At 39.6% G+C, this 26,304-nt stretch overlaps 1 protein-coding gene across 2 annotated transcripts in view; it reads left to right on the top strand.

Moving 5' to 3' along the window:
• The first annotated feature begins 1,386 nt into the window (after nucleotides 1-1,386).
• Nucleotides 1,387-26,304, top strand: part of blnk (B cell linker) — a 39,618-nt gene continuing 14,700 nt past the window's right edge. The window contains exons 1-7 of one of the 2 annotated variants that reach the window (XM_034899264.1): nucleotides 1,387-1,608; nucleotides 1,872-1,934; nucleotides 14,369-14,415; nucleotides 21,912-21,977; nucleotides 23,686-23,732; nucleotides 24,919-24,956; nucleotides 25,517-25,634. In XM_034899264.1, coding sequence (XP_034755155.1) covers nucleotides 1,540-1,608; nucleotides 1,872-1,934; nucleotides 14,369-14,415; nucleotides 21,912-21,977; nucleotides 23,686-23,732; nucleotides 24,919-24,956; nucleotides 25,517-25,634 — 448 coding nt within the window. In that variant the 5' untranslated portion in view covers nucleotides 1,387-1,539. Of the gene's footprint in view, nucleotides 1,609-1,871; nucleotides 1,935-14,368; nucleotides 14,416-21,420; nucleotides 21,620-21,911; nucleotides 21,978-23,685; nucleotides 23,733-24,918; nucleotides 24,957-25,516; nucleotides 25,635-26,304 lie in introns of those variants that run through there. The other variant, XM_034899265.1, reaches the window with a different exon arrangement.

Below are 26,304 nucleotides of genomic sequence, written 5' to 3'. Positions count from 1 at the left end.
AATTTTCTTACTTAGAACATATTGAGGGTACAAAGTTGATATTCAGCAGTTTGCTTCTCTTGCAATTTGTCCTACCTTTTTTTCATAAAATGACGGGACTACAGATTTAACGCATATGGTGCATAATGGGTTGATATATTTAGTGTTTGGCAATTAGACTCATCATAAAGTTAATTTATAAGGGGTATTATGTGTGTGTGTGTCCCTCCAATCTAGTCTAGCCCGTGGAGGTGATGAAAGGACATAGGAAGCCTGAAGATGTGATGTGAAGCAGGGCTTCTGATGGAGGAACCCTGGGTGCTGCTGGGAATAATGAGAACTGGAGGTGTTTGGGGTGGAGGAGGGTTGCGTTGATATAGCCTGGAATTACAACTGACAGCATTAGATAGCTGATGGAGAGGTTTAACAGAGTAAATGTCAACATTCAGCCAGTCTACATCCTTGAAAATCTCCCTGATTTCACCCATTTAGGCCGGACATCCGTTGCCTTGGGCATTGTTGTCATTTTCAATTCTGGTGGATTTCTGAGGACCATGGCTACCTGCTCCTCAGATCTCTGCAGGGTAAATCCAGACAGCTAGCAAGACTATCTGTCCAATCTGTCCAGTCTGTTGCACGACTAAAACTACTTTTAAATGTTCACGTTCCAACAAAACCAGTTCCTTCCCGGGCCTATTTTGCAGCGGCACCGCGGCTTTTCACCGGTGCTTAGTATCATTGTGATTGGTTTAAAGAAACGCCATTAAACCAGAACATGTATTTCTTCACTCCTCGAATGCTATGTGAAGTAGCCAGCTAACATTCAGCTGATGACAATGCAGGGAGAAAAAGAAATGTGAAGCATCAAGTCATCCTGAAATAATCTACCCTGAGCTTCATGTAGCAAGTTAGTGTGTTGAAATCCAATCTGACGGTTAATTAGAGTTGTTGCAAGCTTTTTGCAGTCCTGTTAGCCAGGGATAAACTGTGACCTGACCTGAAAAAAACTGTACGCCCGTAATGTTGTCCGTCCAGCAATCTCCCTGGACCGCACCACTACATCCCAGAGATGGACCTACAAAACATTTTTAACATAACAAAATCTCCACAAAGCAAGACTCCCTTTGTGCTCCTCTACACAATAAAAAGGCACTTTACGAGGTTTTTAATTCCCCCAATTACAAAACACAAAAGAACAATAAAGGCCTCTGGCTCTGCTTGGCTGTAAATGAAACATGTCCTGGGATGTGAAAGTCGAGTAACTCTCTATTATGACACTTTGGTTTCTTAAGTTTTTTTTTTTTTATACATGACTTTGAGGAAGTCCCTGCTTCCCTTTTGCTGATGCCTCTATGCAATCCTGGGGACAAGTGTAAACGTCTCAAAAGGACCATGATTTCCTACATTACCTACGGAAAGGAGAGGGAGCTGATACTGAGGTGATGTCCATGTGCGTACTCCCGTTTGCAGCTGACTGGTGGGTTGGAGCCACAAAGGCTCAGACTTTAACTGCACACCAAAAGGAACGCTTCTGCTCAAAGGTTCCCTTTTGAGACGAAAATGAACCTGCCGTCCAGAGAGGAGTGTGAGGGTTGGGACTCGGCGCAGGTGGCTTACTTTATGTGCAAGGTGAGTACAAGAAAGGAGACAAAATACATCAGAAAACCATTGGATACTTATGAAACTATTTAAAATGTGCCTAGTTCATCTAGCTGATGTGAATTATGTGAAATGTCACTCATTCGTAATGTATATCGTTTAAGCAAATGTTGAAATAAACAGATGTTGGATAGATGGCAGAAAGAGTTTTATAGAATTAAGTTCAGTTCATCTGTGTCATTAAATGCAAATGTAAAATTCAGGAGAGTGAACCAATATGTACTGCCCCTCAGAACAACATGCAAGAATGTGCTGCCACTGTAAACAGACTGAAAATCAATGGACAAAGACTTCTGGTGAGTTAGTAATTCAAATTTTTCTTTCTTTTTCCAGAAAATACTTGTTCTGTCTCCCTTGCAGTCACATAATCTACTAATCCTTTAAGGACCATGTCTGGGTTTTGGTTGTGTTCAGTTTGTTCTAATTACATCAAAATAGACAAATCCGCCTGAGCAATTATTATTATGATCATGGTATTAATAACAGCAGAACTGGCTACATTTCCTCAAGCTATTTGTGTCCATTTTGCTAAAGAAAAAATAAACCGTTACAAAACTTGGTGAAAACCCAGTTTACAATGCCAAACAGTTGTAAAATCCTTAGTCAAATGTATTTGTAGTAGTCTGTGTATCCATGTTAAGATAGCTGAATCATAAACATTCAAAATTGCTATGTCTTAAATAAATTAAACAATAAACTGTACACTGAATCTTAAATTGTACTGCAGCTCTGAAAAATTCCAACGTTGTAAAACAGAGGACAGTTTAGAGGATATGAAACGTGACTTGTGTAAATCATACCCGTGGATTACTTCCTACACTCTTGCGGTGTGTAATCAGTGGCCCTCCTAATATGGTAGTGAGTACATCAGTTGGAACTTCTGCTTTGAAATGCAGTGTCCTCATCTTCCACATTGTGTGTCACTGTGTGAGGCCCCTCCAATGTCTCCGAGAGGCATACTGACACAAGTGCACATGCAAACTGTGAGAGGCTAAAAACTGTGTAATTGAACTCAGGGGTGATAAGGCCCTAAATGTCATTACATCTGCTTCAGTCATGAGTGTTGGTTGGGAACTGTCTAATGAGGATTATATGCAGTGAAAAAAACTGAAGCATGCGTTTATAACTTCCTAATATTTAATTTGAGGGTAACTAATACCTCAGAAACACGTCCTGGCTTTCCTGTAGAAGCATTTATTCAAATGGGTCTTTTCATTGGCCATTTTAACAATTTGTTGCCAGGCTGAGAAATGACAGCAACGGTCCACTCTTCTATTTATCATTCACTGACTCTGAGCTGATTCCATTTAAGGTGGGATAGATTCTAAAATGAAAATATTTCCCCTATAGCATGTATATATGTGGATTTCTATGAGTCAAAATGTCCAAATGTATTCAGAGCAGAGGCTTTGGTGTGCAGGTTCTGTGCAGATCTGAAAAATGCATATATACATACAGTATGCGTATTGACTGATAGATCCAATGGCTACAGACCCAGTAAGCACACCCGGGCTTTATTAAGCTCAGGTAAACCCATGCTCATATTAAACGAAAATCTTTCATTGTGACTGCACAACTGGCTACACACACCATGAATTTAACTAGCTTCAAGGCTGCAGAGTCAACTATTCAGTTTATGAGCGCACCTTGTAGTGTGAACCTTTGGAGCTGTATTTGACTTTTAGCCCCGCAAGCGGCATGGCTCTGTGGCAATGTCAGTCGCTCGGTCCAACGCTTTGGGCCAGACTAAATGATTACATATAACAACTATTTTATTGATTTTCATGGGATGTTGCACAGACAGTCATGGTCCCCAGAAGATTGTGTGATCCTGGCTTTTCCTCTTGCCCTACCGTCAGGTTGACATACCGTACAGCCCATTCTCGTGGAAGTTTGGGAATTGCTGGTTATTTAGTCTATTGATTCGAGTACAGAGACACGATTTTCTTATTTTTTCTGTGGTGGTGAGCACGGATTTTTTGTATATTTTAATGGGAAGCAGCTTTTATGATAACAGTATGATTATGAAAGTGCACATAAGGAGGTCGGTTGGGGTGATGGATGGGTCAAACAACACAGGACTTTCACCCCGGAGACCGGGGATGGCGTCCTGGGTCTGGCAAGTCCTTTCCCCGTTTTATTTCTCCTAACCACAACTGTCCCGTTGTTGTAGGGCGTCCCGGGTGTGGCGGTCCGTCCCGTTGTTGTTGTCGCAGGCGTGTGCCGTTTCCTTTCCCCGTTGTTGCGTCCCCCAGAAACCGTGGATCATGTCCCGCGGTCGTTGTTGTCACGGTGCAACCTTTCATTTCCCCATTGTTACTTCCCAAAGAGACAGTGGATTGTGTTCCAGCGGTCGTTGTTGTCCACCAGAGCAGACTGCTGAAGCCCAGTCTCATGGCAGTTTGTGAAATGGTCATGTTCCCAGGCAGTTTTCTCATTTATTTCGCAAAATAAACAAGAAAATTGTGACGAATCAAAATAACGTGACCATTTCATGACCTTTTGTGACACTGGGTTGTACTTTATGTACTATGGGTGGTGATGGTCCAGTGGATAATACACATCCCGTTGGTGTGGGAGACCTGGGTTCGATTCCCACTGCAATACATCAACTGTGTCCTTGAGCAAGAACAACCACTTAACCACTAGTTGCTTCAGAGGTATATATATATATATATATATATATATATATATATATATATATATATATATATATATATATATATATATATATATATATATATATATATATATATATATATATATATGTGTGTGTGTGTGTATAGTATATGTATGTGTAATGAATGAAAATAATGAATGTGGTTTAGAGTTAAATATATGTATAAACAAGTATTCAATGGATTTCTGTGGAGTTTGCTACAGATTTTGTCGCTGTCGGGCAGAGACAATGTGTCAATGTCAATTTTATTTCTATAGCAGATTTAAAAACAACAGTGGACCAAAGTGCTAAACAGGGTCAATGTCAAATACATAAGTAACAAGCGTAATAATTACTACAACCAAAGTGAATCACAGGGAAACAAAACAACGCTTTAAAACATCAGAATCCACGTTAACGAAGGTTAAAAGCTGCTGCAAGAAAGGTGTGTCTTAAGCAGCGAGACACACCTTTCGCTGTGTCTCGCTAAATGGTTGCTTCTCAGATAATGGAAAAAGGAAAATTTGAAAACATTGTCTTGAGCCATTTGCCATTGACAAAGTGAGAGGAAACTGCCTCATGGCAGATTAAATATTTGTTAAACCCACAGACGGACATAAAGGGTGACCAATAGCACTGATTTTTGAAAAACAGTTTAAATGAAGGTTTCTGCCCGACAGCGAGCGACATTGGGGACCCATCGATCACTCTGTGTGCTTTACATTCAATATTACGTTCAATATCGAATATTATTATTATATTATGGAAGCCAGACCACCATAATGGTGGTGCTCTAGGAATGGCAATGTTAGTCAATTGGAAAAATATCAACTACAATTGGATCGTTTGCCAGGAAATAAATATCTAGGTGTGTGTATGTATGTATGTATATACGTATGTTTGTATATGTACCGCATTCTTATGAAGGTACGTGATGAAAAGTTACCATCAAGCTACAACTACGAGTTCAGTTTAGGCACCAACATGCGTTTCCTGGGTCAAAGTCTTGGATAGTCAAGGACTCCGCTCCCCTGTTTTATGACCCCCCCCACCTACCCATCCACCCTGCCCATGCCAACCAGAGTGCTCTTATACAGCGGCAGTCAATGTGATTCATACAGCAAAGAATATGTGGAATACAACTGAATTACAGTGCATTACTTTTCATAGCTACGTATGTGTACAGTGCATTACTTTTCATAGCTACGTATGTGTGAGCTTGTTACAACCCTGAAATACAAATAAATTAAAAATAACTTCAAATGATGTACATATAATCATGGTCCCCAATCGATGAAGCCTACATTTATGGTTCCTCAATGGTGGATCCGTTATTCAAATCAACTTGGGTCATTGTATCAGTTGTAAATGATTGATGGCGATGAAATCACTTCTGCTGCGGAGAGGGAGGACATGGATTTTGGTTTGACTTCTGAAGGGCAGCATGGCAGGAAATGTTTGAGAACCAGCGAGTTAGCTGATGGATTACCTGGCCAGTACAATGTGAAGAGAGCCTTCTGTGTGTATATAAAGAGTAATTTGTCTCTTTATCCTTGTGTGTCCCTGTAACTTGTCCTATACTTCCCCTTGTGTATAGGACAGGACAGTATTAATATTTAATCTGCCTGATGCATCTTCATAGATTTGTTTTGACATTTTTAGCTCTAAGTGATTTCTGAAACGTGTCAGCTTTGGAAATATTTTCTCCCAGAAGTCAGTAGGTGGCACTGTTTTTCTCTTCAGTTATGAGTGTTGTTTCTTCAATTTTAGACAAACTTGCATGCAACTGAGCAACAAAAGCAACTGAGCTTTGATGCTTGGTGTTATAAATTAGAGTGAAATACATATACTTACATGCACACGTAGACACAAAAATGTGTTTTCTCACCAGTAAGCTTAGAGCGTCACTGTGCAGATTGATGGATGTGCCAAGTTTGACAGTAGAAGGCTGTTTACTCTATTCAAAGTGGGAAAGTTTGTCTGTGGTCACCTTTTAAATAAAAGGTTTAAGATATGTACAATACATCCAAGCTTTATTTTGTTATTGGTATGTGAAAATCAAGAAGATATCATGTAACTGAACCTTTTTCAGTGGGAAAAACCACATAAATGTTATATAATAGAGACTATTCTAAATGTCTTGTGCAGTGATTCCTAGCCAGGGATACCTGTACCCCATGGCTAATTCTGCTGTTGCCAGGGGAACATGGAAAGATTGTGGAGCACTCTGACTAATTTAAAAATAATTGAATTATGATTTGATTGATCAGCTGTGGCAACTGCACACTTCATGTTGCAGTTATGTAAGAGTGCATGGACTCTAACTAGCAAGCAATATAGATTATACTAAATAGTTATGATAAGTACCTTAAAGTAGTGGAGACACCTTTCAATAGTTAAAAGTATTGCATAAGAAGCTGAAATGTCTTGCTATAAGTAATAGATAAAGGTTGGAACACAACTAGATGTCGTATGAATTCTGACCAAACCAACCAATCAATTGACCATTCAACAAGTATGACATTGGAATGAAATTAACAATACCTAGTTTGAATAATGAATAGTTTTTGGAATTGATGAAGGTGTGAGTTCATCTGACCAAAATGTTTGGGAACCGTAGTCTTTCAGTAGACCTTTCAGTATCAGTATGCATTTACTGCAATCAGTCTGTTTCAAATGCAGCACAAAAGGTGGAACAATCTTAATAATAATATTTGTTTGACTCATCAGTTACTCGGAGTGTGTCTAAGGGCAGGGAGGGCCTGTACTGTGGGCTCTAAATGTCATCCAGCTAAGCATTGCCTTTGGCCTACTTTGAATATTCATATGATTATGCAGTGGATAACACAAAGGTCATGAAAATCCCCTGTTAAATAGGCTTTACATTTCACCTATAACATATCTTTATTTAGTGGTATAGGGGGAGAAAGAATGGTTTGTGTAACGCTTATCAGTTCATCCAAGTTTTCATATTTTTCCGCCTTGACAGATTACAAAAATTGGATCTTTAACCTGTTTTTCAAATTTTCTGTTTTTATTCAGAAGATCAGAAATTTAGAAAATTACAAAATTGCATCTGGGCTCCAATTAATACTGGAATAATATTCTCTCCCTTTTTTCACCTATACAGTGATTGGTTGGCTATCATTCTGGGTGTGTCTGTGTTTAGGCGGGTGTTCAAGAAGACTCGGGGCAGTCACGTCGACGCTGGATAATTACAAGAATAAAATTCCCAATCTCGTTGAGAATTTAGGTAATGCTTGTCAAGTGCAAAACGTCTTACACACAAACTTTGGACTGAACAGGGGGGCTATTATCTTTTCATTAGGCAAGTTTTGCACAGAGCGCAACATTCACATGCTCATGGGCATCAGTTTGGTTTGAAATGCGCATTTGCAGCAATGCTGTGTACAATGACGCATTCATGTTTTTTCTCTTTCAAGCAGATCCTGTTTTGACGCTGTCCTGTAGCTTACTAATACAAACAAATAAAAATGTATACAAAAATGAGATGATGTCCGACACGTTTTATGAAGAAAGCTTAACGTGGTTTAGCCTAACGTACCTCAACAAGGATCAGCGATCACCAGTTTTATTTCTCATATTGCGCATAACATGCAAAATACATCACAGGAGTGCTTTGTGGTTGGCATCAAACATCTACATTGGCGTGCAATAATACAAATGATGTGTTTTGTAAAATAGTATATAGGCTTTGCAGGTGAAAAAAAAGACACAACTATAATTTTTTACAGAATAGGTGTCATGTGTATCCAACTGTAGCCTCACTAAATCTAAAATTTTGACACAAGCAGAACAACGTATCAGGGCCTAAAGGAGGAAAACACCCTAAAGGCATGGGACCTATTATAAGTGAATTATTATCATAATAAAGCATGTCAATGTAAAAGTATCAAAACCCTCAGTCCACTTGAGGGCTTACAGAGACAGGCGCTAAAAACGGAGCATTTCAGACAGATGGTGAATACAGGTACAGTATATTCACATATTATGTTTTGAGAACAATGTGTTTTGTGAACATTTAATCATGTACACAAGGTCTAGTAAAAACCCCATATACAAGTAGCAAAATGAAATGTGCAAAATATGTCCTCTTTTAACCAGTATTAGCTTGTTACACTTGTGACAGATTTTGGAAGATTTAGTGGAGATTTGTAGACATCTGGAAGGTCTCTCACCTCATGACAGCCATTAGACTTTGCACAGCTGCAGTGAAAGCTATCCTAAATGCTAATAATAATTGTGTGGACATGTGAAATGAAACTTGTTTTCAAAGGACGTGTCAAAAACACTTGCAGGAGAAGGCTGTTTTCTTCCTCTACGTCTGGGTTGTTGCCCGTTTTTAAAATACTAAGATTTCTTGATGAGATTGTGATTTAATTTATCATTTCTGTGACCTTCTGAGCACTTTAGACTTACTTCCACATGCTGTTTGCCATTCGAACAGAGCAGACAGACACATAAAAAAGGCTTGAAAAAAAGAGGCCGTCCATGTGTCTGTGTTTTTTTACACCAAACAGAACTCTGGCTAAAGAGCTGCTTAAGTTATGTGCTTCCAAACTTGGCAAGAATATAGATCTATCCACTGTGAATGTGCTAGTGTTTAGCACAATGGAGTTTATAACTTTTTACACATTTTACGTACTCTGATTTAAAGCTGCTGAATGTAGAATTTTGACATGATTTATACTATCTTTAAAAATATGTCAAAGGCATCAGACTAAAACCCAGATTATAGTCCAGACTAAAATGTCTCTACAGTTATTGAATGGATTGGCATGACAGTGTTTACATAGACTCATGGTGCCCATGATGCATCCTAATGAATTTGGTGATTTCAGGTCTTGGAGGGACAGAATATTGATGATACGCTGCCTTCTGCCCTTGTCCTTATTAGTGGCAGCAGCGCACCAGATGGTGATGGAGCACATGATGGCATGTTGACAGAGATGGCAAAAGTGCTCACATCCCGTTCTCAAGTAGAAGAACAGATACCTGTGTTAAAATAATACTCTGGTAAAAGTAGAAGTAATGATTTAATTTCTTTACTCAAGTAGGCTTGGAAATTTACTTAAATATAAAAGTAATAGCAGGTGAATGAGAACCATTTTTTATAGTGCAAGATGAGAAACTTCAGTGTACATGGAAAAGTCTCTTTTATATGCCATTGGCTACATTGTAAATGGATGTCTGCCAATAAGACTAAAACATCCATTTATGATTATTGTGACAGAGACTGGGACTCCAGGTTAATAAGATTCTGACTGGGAAGAAAGATATGAATTCAGTTGTGATTCTGCGAGAATTCACAGATCCATCAGGATCTGTGAGTTTCTCTTTTTTAATCTTCCCCTTAACATTCAAGGGAATCTACATGTATGTGTGTGTGCTCAAATATGGCTTCTGGAAAGAAAATAAAGGATAAATTATGAATTACTTTACAGACATTAATTAAGAAGTACCCCATACTTTTAGAGTCATGCCGCACATTGGCCAGGAGTCGTTCTTGATGCCTACTATTTCAAACATTTGTGTGTGTGTGTGTGTGTGTGTGTGTGTGTGTGTGTGTGTGTGTGTGTGTGTGTGTGTGTGTGTGCAACATTATAAAGGCTACCATGCAAAATGCATAGGAATATATATGCTGACAATAAACCCATTATTAATTACATTATCTCAATGCAACAATGCACCTAAAATACAAATATGAGCGAGGGCATTCAACAATCAAGAACACAAGAACACAAACAGCAATATCACTAGCTGACTTACTTTAAATGTGCAAGAACTACAAACCAATACAACAATAGGTTTAAATGAACTGACAACATACTGTGAGTTCTTCGACTTACAGTTCTCAAGGACGCACACACACAATCTCAACTGACAGCTAGTTGCTTCTTCTTCTTCTTCTTTCTTGCCGTGTGCAAGCTATTCTCCGACATGCTCAATCACACCTGATAGACGACCTTGTGTACAAAACTAAAGTAACAAGCCAATTTTGTAAAGTGTAAGGAGTAGAAAGTAGCGATATTCGTGTTAAAATGTAAGAAGTAAAAGTAAAAAGTCTCCACAAGAATAAATATTAAAGCAAAAATATCTGGAAAAACTACTTAAGTACAGTAACGAAGTATTTGTGCTTTGTTACTTCCCATCTCTGCATGTTGACACATTAAACGAAGATGATGAACATGAGAAATAAATAAATACAAGCTTGTTTTTCAGCATGTTGGCATTGTTAAACCTTGTTAACATACAATAAGGGCAGCCGCACTGAGCTTGACTGCTAATACTACCACCAGTTGATGTAAATCTCGGATATTTGAATATTCTACGTACTTTTAAAGAAAACAGGGACATGAAATATGAGATTGACAAAGCATTTCTTCAGCTCAAAATGTAGCACACACAGGCATCGCAAGCAAGAATTCAAGCTTAAAAAACACTGGACCATAGAGACTGTTTACCTATGAAAGTTGGACTGCATGTATGTTCTAACAATGAGAATTAAAATGCCGTTGAGAGCTGCTTTGAGCGAGGGTACCTGGTATGCAGTGCCAAGGAGAGGCTGCAGCTTGTAGAGCTCTGTCTCATTTAAACAAGCACAGACACTCGTATAAATAATTCAACGTGGAAGCAGTGTGTGACTATCCACTGGGGCAGACTATTTGATAATTTTATTGGGTGTCAAAGGCTAAGTCTGATTTCATACGGATATTCTCCTGTAAGCCGATGGGAAGATCAAGTGTGTATATGTGAGGCCAAGGTTCAGTTCTTTGAAGGAGGTAAAGCCTTTCATATTAGGTGATCTCACTCTGATTTACAAATGATTCTGTCCCAAAATCGGCTTAAAGGGCTTTCACCATACTTTGGGCTTATTCCTAGAGGTAATGCATCCTTCTGTTGCACCAGGGTTCTCACACTAAGGAATGTGAGCTGCATTATAACATCATAAACAACCTTTGCTATGTAATAGACATCTGAACCGTACATCATTACACCTGTTTCAAAGGAGACTCTGCAGATAAAGGGCCGACCATATATTATTTATATCTAAATTAACTATCCTTATTAGACTCATACGTCATATATTAGCCTCTCTTTTCATTTGACACCATACAAACTTAAGGGCACAATATCCAAACTTTCACAAACATCTGTTGTCATGGCTCTTCATTACATTATGACAAATATAAAACAGAGAAGAGACAGAGCAAGTAACCTGGAGCAATGAATTCTGAATAAAGAGGGGAATATGTAATTTAGCGGGATTTTGTTGCATATTTTATGGTAATCATTTCCTTTCACTTATGAATCACAATTGCCTTACTGCAAAGCAGACATTAAATGCAGCAAAGAATCCCAATGCAGTGGGCCGCCAGATGAAGTTTTATAAATGCTTGATGATTTACGAAATTGTGTATAATGGTGGTGTGTTTTTAGTTGGAGGATCAGGCTTTTCACTTGAAGGTCAGCAGTTTTAATTAACAAAGGGGAAACTAGACAACAGCATACAAGTCATTTCTGTTTCTGAGTTGATTTTAGAGATATTCCTTTATGATGCCGGTTAAATGTTACATTTCTGCGATAAAGAAGCTACACACAGTCAAAGTTTTACATCCACTGCTGGAAAGAGCACTGCTTAACGTTTAATTTGGGAAAGCAAGATTGAGGAGAAGAATTGGACCCAAATGCTGGCAATGGTGACTCAGCTTGGACTCAGACTATTCTTTAGTGACTCAGACTCAAACTCGGAGTCTTCTCTACTGACTCAGACTTGGACACTAGTGACCTGAGACACACTTGGACTCCAACTCAGTTCACGGCGACTCTACTTAGACTCTTCTTTAGTGACCTAGACTCTAATACTGGGGAATTGAGACTTGACTTGGAGTCTACTTTGAGGACTCGGGCATGCTATCAAACAGGTAAAAGTGGCCAAATTGTGGGGTGTCACAATAGGGGAAACATGTCTAATGTCTACATTGAGTAGAAACATCTCCATCATTAGAAGAAGTGCTCGTCTGTTGACAAACTCAATAATAAAGTTAGCAACACAGAATATCATAACAGAATATTGTCTTATCGCAACAGCTGACTAGAGACAGGACATTGGGGACGGAGAGTGGGGATGACATGTAGCGAAGAGCTTCAAGTCGGATTAGGACCAAGCCTACAAGGGGGCAATCTCTACCAGCTGAGCTAGAGGCCACCCCAGACCTTACTGCATTTGTGAAGAATATTTCAATCAAGAGAGACAGATTTTTTTATAGATACGCAAATAAGATTTACTGTACAGCTCAAATAAAATGTACAAAGTCTTTGCTGATTTGACTCCATTGCTGTAGAGAACTATCATAACCCCTGATGGACTCTAGACACCGGTTGTGGCGACAAAGGAGCCCGGAGCCCGGAGCCCGGAGCCCGGAGCCCGGAGCCCGGAGCCCGGAGCCCGGAGCCCGGAGCCCGGAGCCCGGAGGGTTGCACTCTTTTCCTGCAACAACAGCTGATAGCAAAGGGAGAAACGTCTTTTTTTTTTTTAAAGCAGGGTGGTGACTCTGTGATTGGCCCTTGCCATTGTGTAATGATTCTGATTGGTTAAGCAGGAAAATAAACACCTCCACCAGCTGATTCCATTTAGAAAGAGAACATTGATTAAATGAGGTTTTTCTGAAAGGATTTCCACTGAGATACATTTCAATCAGGAGAGACTAGTTGTAGATATGCAACAGTTGTACGCGCACGATAAAGCACACACACACACACACACACACACACACACACACACACACATACATCTAATCCTAATGGGAAATATTTCAAGCTTCAAAAAGAAACTAAGGAGTCGTTATCAAACCTGTTTTGGGACTGTTATTCCTTTATGTTGTCTTCTTTCTTCTTTATTTTATTTCATGTCATGATAAAATAAATGATGACAGACCTTTTGTTTTATCAAGGTCTTTATGTTTTCATAGCTCTGGAATAACATAATGTACAGTATGTTTATCTTGAGTTGGACACCAGGGAGAATAGTCATCGTCACTATGGTGAGGATTAATGGGGATCCTTAATAACCAATAAACTCAGACTTGGACTTAAACAATTGGGAGTCAAGACTCTGACTCGACTACACGCAGAACATCAAGAACTTTACTTGATGTTAATCTCCCGTCCGTGTGCAAAGGCACAAACCCCAGCAGCTTCTCCATTTCTGCAGTGACTTCAAGGTAGGGTGACCAGACGTCCCCAGTTTCCGGGGACAGTCCCCGGTTTTGGTGACCTGTCCCCGGCTGGATCTGTACCCGGAAATGTCCCCGGTTTTCACTGTGACTGACATTGTGTCAAAAAGTGTCAAAACATTGACCCAACGTAGCCGTTAGAAAGCCGTATTTAATGATGCTAAAATGACTCATTATTTACATGGAGTCTGGGGGGCTTAGCGAACGCACTTTTGAGTTTTAAAAAAGGATCTTAATCTTTAACTGAAAGGTCAACCTCCTTAGGATAAGACCTTTAGGGGGGGGCCCTAAAGACCCCCCCTAAAGGTCTTAAAAGAGAACAGCTCTAGGTCTAGTGTCCCCGTTTTAAGTTTTACAAAAATAAAAGCATGACGTGTTTTGGAGGTAAATACGCTTCTAAGCTGAAAAGGTCCCCGGATTTTGTCTGAGAAATCTGGTCCTTTTACTTCAAGGTGTTCTGCATTTATTCCATATCATTAACCATACGTGACCCTGCCGCTCCCATGATGTGTACAGTATGTACTAATGAAGTGGTTTCTCTTCCTCTTTGGTTTAATTTAAAATAACACCAGGGCTACATTAGAAGAACAACCTGTGCTGATGACACGGCCCTTAGTGAGGTGCTGCCATCTCCTGTTAGCTAAGAGGCGATGCATGACCAGATATGTGTATTATTGCTGTTTTAATGCATTAACATGCTCAGATGCATGTGTTTAGTTAAGGTGACACCTGTGTTGTCACCTCAGAAAGGAATCAGTCATTTAAAACTCATTAGGCTCTAATTTCTTAACTGAATTCTGTGATGCTTTCACAGAGCCTGTCTGACTGCGACATCAACAAGTTTACCATCATCCATCAACCGTAAGTAACGCCTTCACACCGCTGTCATCAAACACCTCAGTCACACCTTCCTGCCTAACCTTGCCTCCCCTCCAGCGGTGGGTTTTCTTTACTTTTATACTTTGAGTACATTTTCCTGATGATACTTTTCCTCAAGTAACATTTTCAATGTGGGACCTTTACTTGCACTTTGGTGTTATGACTTCTACTTAGATACAGGATCTGAATACTTCTTCTACCGCTGCTCACTTCTCCCAGTCTTTGCATCTCATCCCTTTTAATTGTTGTCATGAGAGTAAAACATTTCAGGAGCCCAAAAGTGTTTCACAACTAATTTTTCCATTCCGAGAACTCACTTTTTCAATTTTATAGTATAGTCACACTTCAATAGTATTTACATCATGGTTACTTACTTTTGCTCTATGTTTTAATTACATATTCAATTTAATTGCATGTCATACTTACATTGCAACATTTTTCGTACTATGGCCACCTCACTTTACTTTTTGTATAATGCCACTTTACATTCATTCAGCACTTTTTGCACATTCGCTGTTGTTTGCCTGTTTGTTGGTTTGTATTTTATTACGTCTACCGGAGTCAGTGACTTTCCCCATTGTGTTAGGTGTAGGGGAAGGGAGGACCTAAACGAAGAGACAGGCAGGCAGGAGAGTGTTAAGGTGAAGATTTATTTAAAAAAGTCCAAACCAACACTGATACCCAAAAGTGAATCCACAATTGCAAAAAAAAACTAAGTCAAAATCCAAATATCACCAAAAAAAAGCCAAAAGAGAAGGAAAACCAAACACAAGAATGTGGAAACAGGAGCACAGATACGTTGGGGATGCAGCGACTGGAACACACACTGCCAGGCACAAACAATCTGACAACAGACAACGGGAGCACAGGGGCGGCTGTGGCTCAGTCGTAGAGCGGATAGCTGGCAATTGGAAGGTTGGTGGTTCAATCCCTGGCCCCATAGTCCCATGTTGAAGTTTCCTTGGGTAAGACACTGAACTCCGACTTGCCCACAATGCTGTGCCATCGTGGTGTAAATGTGTGTGAGTGTTTATCTGATGAGCAGGTGGCACCTTGTACTGCAGCCTCGGAGAATGTGTGTGAATGGTGAATGGTTCCTGCATGACGTAAAAGTGCAAGTAGTTGTTAAGCCTAGAAAAGCGCTATATAAAGACACTAAAGACACTGGCTAATAATAGAAGGGCTGAGAAACAGGTGGACATCAGGTGGACATCAGGTGATCACAGGAGCGGGAAGACACGGGATGCAGATGAGAAAACTAAAGACAAGACAGCACAGAAAACCAGACTATCAAAATAAAACAGGCATGCAGCCACTCATAAGGGAAACACAAGACAGAAACTACAACACAAGACCAGGGAGGAAACTAGGACACAGGCACAAGGAGACAAGACAGAACCAAAATGCCAAATAAGGAGGAACGAAATACCTAAAGTATTATCTAATCTAATTTAACATAGAGAGTACTCTTCAAAACCAAGAAATAATATTAATAAGCAACAGGGCCTGATAACCTGTCTTCTTTTCTTTTAAAAACTTTTGCAAAACATCTGTCACCAGCCTGGCACAAACCAATCCAGCTGTCTATAGATACGTTCCCAATATCAAATCTTATTTTTCCAGTACCCAAAAAGGTTTGTCCCCAGGAGAACAATGATTATTGGCCAATGGCTATTACATCTAATGTTTTTAAATCAATGGAAGGCTTATGATAGAGGAACTCCACACTGATGTGGATCAAATGTTAGATACATACCACTTCACGTACACAAAAAATCGTAGTATAAGTGATGCCATCTCAACAATAATGCACCTCACTCTGAAGCACTGTGAAAGTCCGGTTACATATGCCATATTGCTTTTTGTTGATTTCAGTTCTGCCTTTAAGTCAATACAGCCAGATGTCATGCTTAGGAAATTAGTTCAGTTAAATGTAAATCCATTTTTAATCAGGTGGTATCACTCTTTCTTGTCTCTGCTCTTTCTTAACTCCACCCTGTCTAATATAACCAATATTAGACAGGACACGCCCTTGGGGCACCCCCCAAGGGCGTGTCAGTTTCCCCCTTTAGTTTACATTTGACTCAACTGACTGCATCAGCTCTGAGCCCTACCAACATATAGCAAAGTTTTCAGATGACACTGTCCTTCTCAGTTTGCTTCCTAAAGAAAGCAACATAAGCGTCCACCAGGTTGCTTTGGACAAATTTGTCAACTGGTGTGATTCACACCAACTTCATATTAAGACAAGCAAAACTTTGGAAATGCTGCAGATCCCAGTTCAGCTGGAGACCAGAGCCCTGTAGCCATCCACGGTCATGACATCAAGCAGGTCTCCTCTCATAAATATCTAAGAGTGTATATTGACAATGACCTGAGTTGGTGCACACATGTAACAAATGTCTGTGCCAGAACTCACCACTTCTTGCGTAGGCTTAGATTTTGGGGTCTGTAAAAATATCATGTTAATCTTATAGAGCAACAATAGAGACAATTCTTCAGTACCAGTTGGTTCGGGAATTTGACAGTAAAATCTAAAACCCAGAGTTTTAATCTGGTTAGCAGGTAAAATTATGGGAACACCTGCACCTCTCAACCCGCAGGAGCTTTTTGAACAGACAAATATCAAGCAGGCCAAGACCATTCTGTCTGATAACTCTCATGTTTTGTTTTCACAGTTTGAGCTGTTGAACTCAGTAAAGAGGTACAGGGTTACTTTGTGTAAATATAATAGGTATAAGCACTCATTTGTCCAGCGATGAATGTATAACTATGAATTTTTTAATGTATATCTGTGACTGTGATAGATGAAAAGGATGAATGAAATTGTTTTGTTTTTTTATGGCTTCTATCTTATTTAGTATAGAAAATCGTAAATTGGCAATTTGCACAGGCCGTCGAGTAGCCCATATGTTGACTGTACATTTGTCTTTTCAATTGTTTTTAACCCTGTGCTTGTCTTTGTGTCTATCCCTCTTGCAGCAAAGTAAGTTACTCAACGTCAAAAACAAATTTCTGCTTAGGGAGACCCATAAAAGTACTTTGACTTTGATTCTGATTCACAAGGTCCCAATTTGATATCACCTAGGGGATTTTCCTTTACATTCCAAATGACTGGAATATAAAAGAGATTCTCAAAGAACTTTTGCTGTAAATTGTACAAATATGAAGCAACCCTTAAGTGTTTTTAAAATGCACCAGGTCAATGGTAAAAATAACAATTAACCCCCAAAAAGTTGTTTTAAAGTACTTTTTTCTTATAAATCCACGGTGAAAAAGCTTACAGTTTGTCTGGATTTGTGCGTGTGTGTGTGTGTGTGTGTGTGTGTGTGTGTGTGTGTGTGTGTGCACGTGTGTGAGCGCATGGGGCGAACACGCAGGGAGGGAGCAAACAGCTGAAACACATAAGGCACTAATCAGACTGATAAGGGGGGGGGGGGGGGGGGACAATGCAAGGCAAAGACAAATGTAACCACAACTACAAAATAATACAGGAAGCAAAGCATGCAACTGTACACAAGGAATGGATCTAGGAAAGCAAAACAAGACTACAGACAGACGCAAAGAAAAGACAAAAACAATTCAGAAAAACAGGAAACGGAGAACAAATAACAGGAAGCAAGCGACCAACTCACAGGGATTCAAACCACAACCATGTCAGTTACTCTATATCATCATAGATATATATATTTATGTATCCAACCTTTTAAGGACACCAATTTTCTTTGTGAATGAATCATGCATTGTAAATTAATAAATGTTCTTCCTTAAAATACAGGGTCATAAGTATACACACCGCTATGTTAAATTCCCATAGAGGCGAGTACTTTTTTATTTTACCAGTTATTTCATGGATCAGGATACTAAGCATCCTGATAAAGTTCCCTTGGCCATTGGAATTAAAATACACACACACACACACACTGTACACATCATCACGTAGCCTTCACCAAACCTAGAGATTGTCATGGGATACTTTCCATAAAATCATCTCTCAATGCAAATCAAACCAGCTGTTGTCTAACTGAAATAAAACCATGCCAATCGCTAGGTTTGGTAAAGGGGATGTGATGATGATGTGGGGGGGTTGGGGGGGTATTTTAATTCCAAATGCCAAGGGAACTTCATCAGGATGCATAGTATCCTGATCCATAAAATAACTGGCCTTAAAAAATAAAAATCTGCCTGTCTCTATTGGAATTTAACATAGAGGTGTGTATGTTTATCCCCCTGTATTTTAAGGAAGAAGGGTGTGTAAACGTATTGTAGCCCTTGTATATCTAATTCATACAATCTCACTTAGCCATGAATAAATCAAACGTATTGACACTTATTTGCCTTGTCTGTGACAGAGAAGCAAACACAGTGCAGCTCTATATATTAATGAACTGGAAAACATATAGTGAGGTCACAGGAATTTTGACTTCCAATAAGTATCCCCAGTGGTTTCACATCAATCTCCAGACCAAATGGTGACTAAAGGCTGTCTAAAGACTGTTCTCATCAGGAATCGTACACAGCTGGTTCCTTCAAAAACTGTGTCTTTGATTCAGGATAAACATTTCTCAACATTTCTGGTTTCTTCTTTTCTGCTGACTGTGACAAGAGGTAGAACAGACATTCTTTTGGCAGAAAAATCCCAATGTGGACCACAACCACACTGTAATGACTCATCCTGCCAACCTAACAGGAAAGGCTGCCCACTCATCTTTCTTTATAGCCACGATTCAAACTCATCCTCCTCCCCAAGGGAGTAAGCGGAGCTCCTATGGCGCCATTTCGTTGCTAACAAGCCATCACTTGCTGTTCGCATTCCATTGACTACCATTCATTTTGGCACCGCTTTAACAGCGAATAACTTTACATTTGAAGCATTAAAAGAATCTGTTTGTACGTTGTTTATTTCTAAAGAAACACGAAAATTAAAAAAGGCTCCGTTACCTTGTAGCTCACGTTATAGCTCCGTAGCAGACGTTTTTGTAAAAATAGGCTAACGATTGTTTCATAACCAAAAGACTTGCTGTCGCATGGTAGAGGAATTACCCTATAGTACAGGGTAAGCTCACAAACAATCTTCGACTAGCTGTTTAGGTTTAATTCCCAATGTTAACTGGTTAGTTAGCAGTAATTAGCCTGTGCATATGTTATCTCCTAATATCATGTCACTTTGTTTGGCATTTTTTCAAATTTTTGTCACACAAATGAATGAAAGTAGTGAACTGGTTCTTTATTTTACTTGTGAGGAACGTTGTTGGGAACCATCCCTGTTACTTTTTTGGATAATTTGTTTGAAAGAAACCCAACTTTCAGATATAGAAACCTTTTGAAAAGGGGTCAAATTTGACCCAAAGCCAACAGGGCGGTTAAGCCTGTTGGGTGCTAACTCTAGCAGGAGCCGATTGGTTTAGTTTTTCTTGCTACTGACAGCACTCCAAATTTAAAAACAACAGAACTACAAATTGAGTGTTGAAATTGTAGTGTGTTTAGGCTGGTTGGGCCAAGAATACCAGGGTGAGCCAATCAGAGGCAGAGTAGTGCGGTGCATGCCTTTACCATCCTAGGAAAAGAAATACCATGCCCAGGAGTCTGTGTAACAGCTGATCGTTACCTGCAACAAGCTCCAGCAACAAACAACAGTCCCTCCATCTCTAGTATTTCTTGCTTTGTCCTTGAAATGAAGCTGCCTTCATATGGGGTTGGAAATGTCAGCATCATGAAAATGATCTGACGGAAAACAACAACTGTGAAATAAAAAGTTGCAAAATGTGGTCCTGGAGAAACCTACGGCTCTTCTACCTATTGTAGTTAGGTAATCTCTCTTTCCTTTTCCTCACCACTGTGTGCAATTGCTCTTGGGGGGCTTGTTGGGTCCGTGTAAACTATAGAGTGTTCAAGACCCACTCGATCCACTCAGACTCGTTAAGTGTCTTGAGATAAACGTCTGTTATGCTTTGACATTACATATACAGTATAACATTTAAAATTACCATAGCTGCCACTTCCGCAGAGGCAGTTTTGAGTGCTACTGCCAGGTAGGGATGTAACTGTATGAAAGTGTAACCTCACGGTTATAGTGACCAAAATTATCATGGTTTTCAATGATATCATGGTATTTTTAAAAAATGTGTTCAATATGTTCAGAAAGCACTGATAGGCTGAAATAGTTTCAAAAAGTGTAAAAGTGTTAATTATATTACATAGATATAGGCAATAGGCTTGTAAAAACAATTAAAAACTGGCTACTGAAACACTGGCATGCTGCAGGGGGTCCGGTAAGAACTTGAACCAGAAATGTCTGACTTTGAGATCCATCTGTTGTTGGTGAGCAGGAGGCTTGCCATTGTCAGTCTTAGCCGAGGCAGGCAGCCTTCTTCCTTGCCTTCCTCGCCTCCCACAGCCATCAACAATCCCCCGAGCTCCCGCTGGGTTAGTTAATGTCTTCCATGCCTTCGGCGACAAATTGTGGAAGCTTGTACACGTAGCTGCAGCTACTCAGTGTTGCCTGCACCGATTCAGGTCGAGGTGTTTTCAATTAAAAGTATATTTATAACAATTAAGATTAACTTAAAAATGTAATGTAGCCTTTTAATGTAGTCGTGCTGGTCACTACGTAATGGTAAGCATCAATTTTGGAGTACTTTCCACCACCACCCGAACCAACCTCCCTACGCGGATTTAATGATCGCTAGCGTAGTGTTGCTGTGACCACAAAACATGCTTTCCATTTAAATACATGGTTTTAAAAATCGTCCACACCAACACGAAAAGAAATGAGAAAAACGTGTCATTGGACACAATTCCATAGAAGGTCACCATTTCACAAACTGCCATGAGACTGGGTTGTGATGTAAGTTATTAGAATGGCAACATTGTGTGGAAGTGGAATTGAAGAGGGTCAGGTCATGTGATGCAAGAGGTTTGTCTACTGAAATCTGTTTGTGTGTGCGTGTGTGTGTGGGGAGTGGAAAAGAGAAGTGATTTTTTTTTCCAACAGAGGCTGGTTAGAATGTATTTCCTCCCCTCTGTGACAAAGACATGACCTGCAGCCAAACACTGTGTTCATTATTATTTCTGCGACTGATCTAGCAGCGCACACTTAATGCGTGACAGGACTCCAACCAAACATGTTAAACATGAATATGGAAACGTTAGGTAAACTCGCTGCTCCTGCTACAGAAAAGATTCGGTAAGAAGTTCAGTTTCATTTGATATTTGGCTGTAAGTCATAAAACGTTTTGCTTAAGCTTTTTAATATATAATAAAATTGTGTTTATAATTGACACTTTGGGCAAAAACTAAACCACAACCTCTTACATTTTTGCAGTAGGTTGGTGGTGGTTAATTAGATCATTTAAGCACCTTGAAGTACCTTTTTTAAAAGCTGAAAAATCTTTCTGTCTAACACTTTTGGTCAGCTAATAACATTGCAAACTTCTTTTTTGAATGCCTGTTTATGAATGACAAACCATGTTTTCCAGGCAGCTTCAGAAGATTGTTCAAGACATCAAGAAAAATGACGGCAGCTTATTGAACAAACTAAGAAGGTCAGTGTTAAAAATGTTAGTATTTGCTATATCATGCATGAAAAAACACAGTGGAATATATCAGTCTAAATGCATGTGTATTGTAAAGTAAGAGACAAATCGCTGAGAAGTCTAGATGATCTCAAAATTCCCTGTGTGGTGGTGTATTAGAAAATGTCGATTCCTCTTTCACAACCGTTGGAATAAGAGTAAGACCCGTAAACCAAAAATAAGTCAAACAGATGGCAGTTTCAATTTCCTTTCTTGAGTTGAGTCCCCTCAAGGCACATCAGGATAGATGGTAATGACACATGTATGGTGGTACTGTGGTTATGGTAATACCCCTATCACTGTTACAGCACAGGTGTTTGCTAAGTATGCAAATGAAATGATGTCTCGCACCAAGACAGATGATCATTACTGAAACTATTCCACTTTTAGAATTTCAATTTAATTTCCTTAGCGACAAATCCTACCAACCGTACGGCCACATAGGTCGTTTATTCCTACTTTCTAACACAACCGACCCATTGGAACATTTTCTAAGATGGTGGTTTGGGTACGTGCTGAGGGAAGTAATCACCAGAGGCCCCACCAGACAATATTATCACACCACGTGCGTCACAAAACCTTCTTATTGCTGTTTTAAACATATTCCAATTTTCTGCATTATAATGCAATCTATGTATAAACCTCATTTGTCGACTTCAAATTAAAAAAAAACATGGAAAATTACTCGTGTGTGTCCTCATACCTGTCAAACAAAGCTGATTCTGATTCTGATTTTGATTTTTCTAAAAAAAACATAAAGTTACATTTTTGTTCATCTCACTTCAGTTTAATTATTCTGGTACCAAAAAAGTAGTTGTCACGCACAATTTATGTATTAAAGGATCAATACTTGGCGTCCCTGTATTGATACAGAATTGCCACAGGAAATATCATGGTACTATGCTTTATTGATTTTTTTTACCCCACCCCTACATAGCACAGATTACTTACAGCCATAGTGCGTAGTTTCCGTCACCCCCAATGGGAGACGATGCAAGCCTTCCGTGATCGCGTCAGTCCGACGTCATGTTGTCTGGACTCATTACTATTTATGAGATCGCTGCGTATAGGATGCTGAAAGCCAGGCTCTCATTGGCTAGCTGTTGGTCAATCAGAGTCAAGCAGCTTGTTGAATATTAATGAGAACTGGCACAAATCAAGCTGAGTCTTGCTGTATGCTTTCTATACCACATTAGAATGGAATTTGTAACAGTGATAGTAATGTATCATTTGTTAGTCCCACAAGGGAAAATTACAATTTACACTCTTTTGTTATTACATACATTACCTGAATTAGACCTTGCATGCACTAATTGGAGAGATGTCAGAGTAAGGGGGCTGCCTGTGGAATTGCACCCCAAGCAGTTGGGGGTTTATGTGCCTTGCTCAAGAGCACCTTGGCAGTGCCCTGGAGGTAAACTGGCACCTCTCCAGCTCCAGTCCACCACCATACTTTTGGTCCATGTGTGGACTTGAACCGGCGACCCTCCGGTTTCCAACCCACTAAGCTACTGCCACCCCATTGAATTGAAACAAAATGTTACAGAGTCCATGGTAGAACTTCAGACATTACCACAAAGTCATGAAATACGTGTGGTAGGGCGCATTTAAATCATTGCCAAATCCCTGTTGAGTCATTCACTGCCTGCTGCATGATGTCGATGTCTCTCTATGACAGGCTGAAAGGCAAACCACTTCCCAAAGTCCCTGCGAGAGATTACAGAGGTAAGAACGGGGTCATTATCAGTAGTCTCACACCAAGATTGACACATGTGTTACAAAATATGCTGTTACTGTAACCTCTTATGATACTGAAAGAAAACACAGTTGAGTCTTGTCCTGTGTTTGATGCACGTATATCTAGAACATCTTTATTCAAGTCTGCCTTATGACACTGTTTAAATGCGTATACGGGCATTGGAAGAATTGCTAAAATAATCTTTGTCAGCCAAATTAAGTTAAAAACTGACAAAAACTTTTCTTCCCTTTTTAGGGCTTAACACTACCTTACCAACTCTATTTTTACTGTACTTTTTGGACTTTGGACACTTTCTACTTCTACTCCGCTACATTTCAGAGGGAAATAGTGTACTTTATACTCTACCACATTCATCTCAAAGCTTTAGTTACTTTACAAATTAAGATTTCTGCACACAAAACACAGCTAGTTTATAAAATACGATGTTTAGACAATAGATCCAGATTAGCTAAATAATTCACTTAGTTGACTAAAAGAAATCCTTTGATTTTTTCCAGTTTCTAAAACATGAGGAGTTTTCTGCATTGAGTACTTTCAATACTTTTTTTATTGCTTTGAGTACCTTTTTCTGACGATACTTACATACTTTAATTTGAGGAACAGTTCCAATGCAGGACTTTCATTTGTAAAAGAATTTTTACAGCGTGGTATTAGTAAAGGATATGAATAATCCTTCCACCACTGCACGCTTGTGCATAATTATGTAAAGCTATTAAGCTGCATAATAACATCAATATAGTCTCCTTGCAGAGAAAGAACACAAAAGTTCAAGAGGTGGGGAAGTTTAGCATTTTTTTAAGCCCCCAACGTCGACTTCCAGGCAGCACTAGAATTAGGCAATGGTTATGGGTAGGGTTAGGGTTAGGGTTAGGGTTAGGGTTAGTTGCCTTGAAGTCAATGGTAGCAGCGCTGCCTGGAAGGTGGCGTTGGTGGCCTTAAAAAACCACTGCGCGGTGAGGAAACACGCACCACAGGTTCCTCAACCGACGAAGCTGACTTAGAAAGTCGGCTTCGTTCTAAAATTAGAATGTGCTCTGACACCTGCTCTGATGACTTTAATGCTAGTGCTTAAGATTTTTTCAGGAAGCTGCGTTTAATAAAACCCCCGAGCCGTCTTTGTAACGAAACCCCTCTGAATGTCTGTGTTCACAGTTGACAGGGAAGATGACGAGTTCTCTGATCCTGATTATGTAAGTTGTGAAATATGTCGTCTAAGGTGTTGTTGTTGTCTGAAATTTGCTTGAAACATTATTTTTCCACAAATTTATTGTAAAATCTCACAAAACAAATGACACAGAAAACAACTATAAAACAATTTCGGCATCATACGCCATAGAATGGCTTTTAGAATAATCTTGTCTTCACTCTCATGAAGGCATCACATATTATTGTATCAAGACATAAAATGAGCTTACACAAGAAGAAGGAATAAATGTAGAAATAAGAAAGAAAAAAGAATAAATACAAAAAATGCTGAACTATATCAACTATAGGATAGATAGATAGATAGATAGATAGATAGATAGATAGATAGATAGATAGATATATAGATAGATAGATAGATAGATAGATAGATAGATAGATAGATAGATAGATAGATAGATAGATAGATAGATAGATAGACTGACTCAAAGTATTTCTTGATTCAATTCAAAAGGTTTCAAATGCCGGCTGATTTTGAAAAGTTAGCTTTGTGAATGTGAAACATTCGTTTTATTTGTCTGAAACATTGCAAATATGTTGTTCCCAGGATAATGACATGTACGTCGATCCAGTTGAGGACCAGGACAACAGCTACGAGCCTCCTCCCAGCCACAGGGTTTTCCCCACAACTCCCTCCTCTTCCTTCCCCAGGGGGGAGTATCTTGGTCAGTACAGTCATCTGACATGAAGAACTGTCTATGTCAGCATTTATTTTTACTTATTTATACTCTTACTCACTAATGATGTCATTAGTTCCCCTGATGAGGTGAGACACATACTGAAAAGGGCAGTGGGGACAGCTGAGAATATCATGTGCTGTGTGTGTGTGTGTGTGTCTGTGTCTGTGTGTGTGTGTGTGTGTGTGTGTGTGTGTGTGTGTGTGTGTGTATGTGTGTGTGTGTGTGTGTGTGTGGAGCAGACAGCATTATTAAGGACGCCACTCATCTCCGAGAAATCAAGGACTACTAGGCTGTTAAACAGCTTCTTTCCCACAGCAGACTCAAAAACCTTCTAAAAATACTCACTTTATTCTATTTTAGCATAATCTGAGTTTATATATTTAGTGTAGTGTAGAGGGGGAAGCGAGGAATCATCCAAGCTTAATACAGTAAGGATGGGACGTTGTTGACCTCAACTGGGGAGGTAATAGAGCGGTGGAAGGAGCACTTTGAGGAACTCCTAAATCCAGCTGGCACGCCCTCTGTGGTAGAGGTGGAGCTGGAGGATGATGGGGGATTGTCGTCAATTTCCCTGCTTGAAGTCGCTGAGGTAGTCAAACAACTCCACAGCGGCAAAGCCCCAGGGATTGATGAGATCCGTCCAGAAATGCTGAAA

This window comes from Etheostoma cragini, chromosome 17 (assembly GCF_013103735.1).
Source record: "Etheostoma cragini isolate CJK2018 chromosome 17, CSU_Ecrag_1.0, whole genome shotgun sequence".
Classification (NCBI taxonomy): Eukaryota; Metazoa; Chordata; class Actinopteri; order Perciformes; family Percidae; genus Etheostoma; species Etheostoma cragini.
Note: the sequence above shows the minus strand (reverse complement) of the source record. Positions and strands in the feature narration are given on the sequence as shown.